Source organism: Rhopilema esculentum, chromosome 20, assembly GCF_057945365.1.
Source record: "Rhopilema esculentum isolate cy_ngs chromosome 20, ASM5794536v1, whole genome shotgun sequence".
Taxonomy (NCBI): Eukaryota; Metazoa; Cnidaria; class Scyphozoa; order Rhizostomeae; family Rhizostomatidae; genus Rhopilema; species Rhopilema esculentum.
Window position 1 is genome coordinate 11596529 of NC_142834.1, and position 6750 is coordinate 11603278.

General features: G+C 37.4%; 2 protein-coding genes across 2 annotated transcripts in view; both read left to right on the forward strand.

The window, feature by feature from the left end:
- The window catches only part of LOC135687140 (fanconi-associated nuclease 1), a 32870-nt gene that overhangs the window by 17827 nt on the left and 8293 nt on the right, over positions 1–6750 (forward strand). The gene's annotated exons all lie outside the window — the stretch shown is intronic.
- Positions 4061–6549, forward strand: LOC135687144 (ciliary microtubule associated protein 1A). The gene is made up of 6 exons (XM_065203636.2): positions 4061–4239; positions 4453–4563; positions 4779–4892; positions 5335–5445; positions 5611–5844; positions 6155–6549. The coding sequence occupies exons 1-6, from the start codon at positions 4191–4193 to the stop codon at positions 6289–6291; spliced, it is 756 nt and encodes a 251-aa protein (XP_065059708.1). The 5' UTR covers positions 4061–4190; the 3' UTR covers positions 6292–6549.

The following is a 6750-nucleotide window of genomic DNA, read 5'->3' on the forward strand; positions in this document are numbered from 1 at the left end:
TTGCACTTCTAGCTAGTGGATGCCATGATAAATAAAATATAAAACGGGGAAAAAGCAGTGAATTGAGTCTCGTTTGTTTTCAGTTTTAAATTGCCACCAAATTGCAACCAACGTCGTAGGAGCAGCAGAAGCGAGTTTCTTAAAGAACAGGGTCCTCATTAGCAGATTATCTTGTCTGAGTAGGAGTATCCTGCTGGCTCAAAGTAGGGTTTTTTATAGTAGCGTTGTGTCACCAATTGTACATTTCAAGCTATGTCCTTTCAGTCTGGGAAGTTTAGTAGGTGGCCTGTATAGGCACTCGCTAGGGATCTTGGACTTAGACATATGTTACAATCAAAGCACGTCGTTTGAACAGAATCGTTCACAGTGCCTTCAATGTGTATGTTTCTGTAATGGAGTATAAATGTTCACGAGGTGGTTAGAAGTTACAAGTGGCTGAGTCAGGGAGGAGTGATTCGTAAGGAGTTCCATGGGTTTTGGAGCCTTTATTGATGTATGATTCTCTAAGGCTTTGGGTAAAAGGGAAGAATGTCTAAGGACTAGCGCTTCTAAGGCCTAATAATTTCTACCTTGTTTTTACCAAGCCAAATTGTATTCAACCATCACTTAACGGGACGAGAGATCGATAAATGCCTGTTTTTAGAACTACACTCTTTTTTTCTATAAGAACCAGTAAATTTGAGTTCAGGCTGATTGTTCTTAATTTTTCCGAAATCTGAGGCTGGATTGTTCTTAAATTATTTTTTTTTAAATTTATAGGGTATAAGCAGTGCGATTTCTAGCTTTTCGTTCTGGGGAGGTGTTCAGGCCTCTTTTGCCAACAAAGTGTGTAGAGACAAACTTAATTTGCCGCCTTGTTTTAATATTCACCGAAAAAGCACCCACACATGGCTGAAAATCCTCGTTTTTGAGATAAAACGTTGTTCAAAATTTCATTTTACAGTAGCTCAGCCTCAGCTTGTTCTTAATTTGTTCTTGAATTTTGACCCATTTTGAGGCTCGTGTTCTTATAAAATTGTTCTTATAAAAAAAGAGTGTATTCCGCTAAGTTGTATCATGCAAAAGATCGAATTGACTTATCGCAGGCGATATGCGTCCGCACCTCTCAACCCAATTGGGTACGCCAATGATGGACCGTAGCTGAATATCAGCTAAGATGAACAAATTGAAAGTGTGACGTTTCCAATGAATATATGCATCGAAGCCAGGCAGAATCATCATGTTGTCCCTGAATTTGGGACAAGATCAGTCCACCTTTCCCATAACACCGCTTCTTGTTAAACTTGACAACATACTTTTCCTCCTGATGCTGTGACAAACCATGATCCAAATATGTTTTTCTTTTGTCTCGGTGATTCCGGTTGACTTTTTTTTCTTGTATCATTTCTGCTGCAGGAATCCGCCTTTGTTGCTCGCTATTTTAATTATTCATAGAGATTTTCCATTCGAACAAAATAACCTCGATACTCTTTTGGATTATAGCAAAATATACGTAGCCAACTTGGCTTGTTCATGAATGATTGATAAGAAGGATTTTTCTCGTCATTCGCAATGAACTGAATCAGATATTTGGTCGCCCTTACTCGTAGATCAATAGCCTTGTATCTGGGATCTATCTAGACTAGATAAAGAGTTCTTATCAATTTCATGTACGCATGACGTAACTATACATAGGAAAGTGTATAGCGGCTATGAGACTTGATTTATAAAAAAACTGGGACTTATTGAAATGTGATGAGTAAACATTAATTATGGTCTGGCAGCAGCAAAGAGTGAGAACACCGATTCCAACGATTTTTCCTAGAAGCATCTTTTTCTTAGAATCATCTTTTTCTTAGTAGCATTTTTCAACATCTATAAGGAACCACTTATTGAATTAATTCTGGTAGATATAAGCCTTCTTGGTAAGCCCTATTCTTCTCAGTAAGGGCCAATTGCATGACGACTGGTCTGCTCTGCCTTATCCCTAAAACATACCATTTCAAAAATTAATCCCAATTTGCGCGAAGGAATCAGTGTTAATGTTGCAATGGTGTCGTTTATTAATTTTCAAAAGGACATGGGTGTGTACAGGGTATAACTTGATTAATCTCGTTAAGGTCAAAGCTTCGTTACAGACGTTAACCACATGTACGAAATGGTGCCAGATTCTTCAAAATGTTATTGAATTACCTTGAATTATTGAGGAAAATATTTAACTAAATTAATGTCTATCTACATTTTTGAACTCTTTAGACGATTGCTTTTTCTCTGGCTCAAACAAAAAACAATCATTGCTATGGTCAGAATTACTACCCGTTGTTGAATAAAGGTGTCCGTTGTCTAGATGTTGCTTGTACAAGGTGCTAATCACAGGAAAGAAATTTAACACATAATTTGTTGTCTTAGACCCCGTTAACACGAGCGCGGGTTTGATGCTACCCGCCTTAGAGGGCCAATCCGTCTACGGTAAAATCTCATCAAACGTTTACACGATAACAGCAGATAACCCGGGTCAACCCGCCTTGCCGGGTAGCCTTTCTCGACAGTAAAGTTGGCCTGTTGAGACGGGCTGCCTTCTTCTGAAATTTTCTCATGTGAAATCTGGTCATCTAAACCCTGGGTTGTGTGAAGACTTCGAAGAAGCCAATTTTGGGGATGTTATACACTTGAGCTAACAAATGAAGCTGACCCGGGTGATGTCAACCCTCTAAAGGAACCAGCTCACCCGGACTCGTATAAAAGTAAATTTTTTTTCTGCAGCTTGTTGACCTGACCCGGAGTGGAATCTAGCCTAGAAACGTGTAAACGGGGCCTTACGCTTGCTATGTTTTAGTCTTGTATTACTTACAACGGTATCAAATACCTTGAATATGGAAAGGAAATATGGAATTGAAATTGTGTGAAAAATTTTCACGAGGAGAACACAAACGACCTTGTTACAATCTCAAATCTATACACTGTTTTTGCTGATGTCTTGCAAAAACTGAATATGTGTTATGTCCTTGTGCAAGAGCTCTGCCACATGTCTTTCTAAACATGACAATTTTAACACCAGAGGCTTTGCCAGAATTCACAAGAGTAATGTCAACCATCTGCATCATTTTGGCCCAACCAAGCCCGTAGCCAGGCCTGTGGAGGAGGGGTGGCAAAATATCCAGGAATCAGGCGAAGTTTAAAGTGAAGTTAATTGTAAGTGTAAGCAATGTGAAATCTGTCTTAAGTCCTACATGGATGATAAGATACCCCAATAAACAATTTTCCTTCCACTAATATTAGCTTGACTCAAATTTTTTACAACAATCCAATAAAAGAACAAAATAGTCATTGACAAGATTGGACACAAAAGTTTTGGGGGTGGCAAACAGCCGGTGTTCTGGTGGTCCATTGCCACCCCATGCCACCCCTTGGCTACTTGCCTGGACCCAACCCTCTCCCTTTTTAATTCCTTTTCTTGACCATCTAAAGTCGTCATGGTACATTTTGATTGGCTTTAGAGGCAATATCTAGCATCTGGTCTTTCTAACTTTGTTATAAAAAACCCTTTTTAAGACATTTTTTCAAGTAGTATTTTTAATGCACCGATGTCGAAAATTAATGGCAATCGGCGATTACTAAAGTGGCTTGATGCCATTTCTCAATCAAGAGCTGGCTCACCACTCAAATAGTGTGTGAGTGGCATCATGTGAGCAGTACATTCCGCCTCAGACAGTATATGCTCAAGATTGTTGCGAAATTTTCTCAATTTTTAACTCAACGAAATTTTTCAAAGCACCCACCGCCCCCCCCCCTCCCCCCCGTTTATTACGACCATACCAAGTATTAATCGTGGAAGAAATTTTCCAGCACTTCGTCTTCATAAAAAACCTGTTTATAATGGACATAAGTGTGTTGGAATCTTGTTTCGTTCTGAAGCGTCTTCCTGACGTTACCGGAGAAACAGTGCAAACATTCTTTTGAAATCCCAGACGCCGTTACTTAGCAACGAGTTTTACCCTGCCTCGGTGTGGAAATTGGCCTCTTTTAGTCTTAACAACCGGATGCAATTTTTGCTTGTTACTAAGATATTGTTTGGGTGTCCATGACTACCTGGCCACTAGAAAACCATCTGTTCAGAAGCGATCACACAGTTCGTTGCGTTCGAAGATTTACAAACAACGTGAAATCTGTTGTAAACTATTTTATCATTCGCTGTGATTTCCAAACTCATCATGGAAGACGGAGATAAGAGCAAGCCAGTTATTGCTGCAAGAGAAAGAGGTGTGTGAATAATTTTTTTACAAATGTTAACGACACTCCCCAAGCAGCTTGGGTCTTTGATCCGATCCTCTGACCTCCTCATATAATCACATGATTTTCTCTCACAGCTTCCTTTAAAATATCGGAAATACATTGCCGAAATACATATTTTGATTTTTGTCGTTATCAATTTTTATCTTAGATTTCAAAAGGAATATTTTCGTTGCTTTCTAGGACCAGGACCTGGTCGTTATGGGCTACCAACCACATGTGGATACCCCAACCACGATTCCACCAAACGGCGAAACCCGGCCTATTCCTTCGGGCATCGACTGGATGACAACAGTAAGCGTATTTTTTATGTTGTACAACTTTACTTATATTTGTTTTCCTAAGAATATCACTTCCCCATTTCACGAACTTCTAAAGGAATTTGCAGCAAGCGAACGGCTGACGTGTTATCCCACAAAAGTCTGCCATCATGCTCAACTATGCGTGAAATTTTCAATGTTGTATTCATTTCTTCTCGGCTTTTAATTATTTCTTCTTTTTCGATTCAGTGTTCAAGAAAGATTGCAGCCCTGGACCAGGATATTTCATCGATCCGAAGATTTCGCGGCACGGAACAGATGGAAATCCTTCTTACTCAATTCTTGGGCGGCAAAAAGATCAAAGTATGTTTACACCATGTATTTATCATAATCGGGCCTAGAGCTTTGATTCAGCCTGTTGATAATCTGTAAAATATCCCAATAAAGCCTCTAGGAACTTCAAGTCTAAGTTATTACTTTGACTTAAATATTTGTTTTTATGCGAGTTATTAGTTTAATTTGAAAAAAATTCCGAAGACAGCAGGTTCATCGTAGCCTTCAATATGTTTTTTGTTTTAAGAACATTGCTTCCTTTCAATTCGGTAACAAAGCCCTGGTAGGTCTCCAAATACGAAAATAAAATATTATTATGCGTTTTATAAAATTCTCCTACAAAGCCTCTTATGAAAACAATTTCAAAAGGAAGTTCTGCTCTTGAAAGGAAATTAAAATCAAACTTCAAAGCGCTAATCGTTAACTTTTTTCTTTTATAATAAAATAATGATTTGATCATTTCTTTTTGCAGACACTTTCAAGACACCATCACCTGGTGCATACTCACCAGAAGTAGTTCACCCCCAGGGTGAGAGACATGCACCTGCATATTCAATGGCTGCACGGACAAGGTTTAGAAAACGTATGTTTCTTAGCTGATTTTTTCACATTAAAGGCTTATGAATTAGTGAACAGGTGTATTCAAGAAACTTTGAACCACCTTTTAGTCTAAGATGACATTCACTTCTCATACTTAATAGCCATTGTTTCAGTATTGTTCAAAATTTTGCTTTTCTTACAATCATAGGTGATGCAACACCAGCACCAAATTCATATTCTCTACCCTCACTTCTTGGAGCAAAAATCCCAAACAAAAAAGCATCTGCATCATTTTCTATGACCAGTCGCTCACAAACTGGATGCTTTTCAGAAGATTTAGCGAGAACACCAGGTCCTGGGCGATACAACACACTTGAGCCACAACTTGTAAAACATAAAGCACCAGCCTACTCACTACTTGGAAGAAATAACCTTCCTGGAGGTAAGTAACAAAATATGATACATTTTACTTAAACCTTTAGTCATGGCTATCCAGCTGATGTTGATCAACTAGGGCACGAGTAAAAATGACTTATGTCACTGAACTTTCCTAACACACTGTTATATAAAGGCATGTGTTTTTTCCAAGAGGCAGTGTAACTATTTATTATTACAAAAAATTGTTTTGTATTGTTTGTAAAGATAAAAACAACTACCTTCCCTATGAACACTGTTGAGTTTATCACTTTGCTTTCATCTATTGAAAATAACTTATTCTATTTGCTCAATTTTATATCTTTTTTTATTTTCAGATTCAACACAAAAACCAGGTCCAGGAGCATACACACCAGAAAAAGTTATTGTGAACAAGAAAGCAGCACCTTCCTTTTCACTTGGAATTCGTCACTCAGAGTTTGTTACTCCACTCATTGTGGAGATTGCTGAATAGAATAACTAAGGATTAAAATATGTAAATATTAGAATGGATAATTTTTAGATTGTAAAACGGAAAGCTTTTTACCCATATCATTGCCAAATATTTATATCTTAAGTGCTGAATTTCTTTTTCCAGTTGATAGGTAGTTATAAAATTCTTCTTATTTTGAAAAATAACCAAACTATAATTGTAAACAGTAACTGTTTAATTTTTGATATTTGTCAAAAACCTTGTATCTGTTTTATAACAATTATTTTGTGTAATGCAAAACCAACCTTTATCTTTTTTGTACCACTTCCTTAATGTTATATGATGAAATGTAATTTACAATTGTTCTAAGTTATTTTAAAGTTTAATTTTCTGAACTTTGAAAAAAATCATACAGGAAAGAACCAAATACACAGTGGGCTTTATATCATCAGAGAGTTAATGATTTATATAAAATAGAATACCAAAGTGATACAATGCAAA

Bases quoted from the DNA above. Each gene is read 5' to 3' on its own strand.
- LOC135687144 (XM_065203636.2), top strand. From the start codon at position 4,191: ATGGAAGACGGAGATAAGAGCAAGCCAGTTATTGCTGCAAGAGAAAGA. The intron at 4,240-4,452 runs GTGTGTGAATAA...GTTGCTTTCTAG, and splicing joins TATTGCTGCAAGAGAAAGAG to GACCAGGACCTGGTCGTTAT. The intron at 5,845-6,154 runs GTAAGTAACAAA...TTTTATTTTCAG, and splicing joins AAGAAATAACCTTCCTGGAG to ATTCAACACAAAAACCAGGT.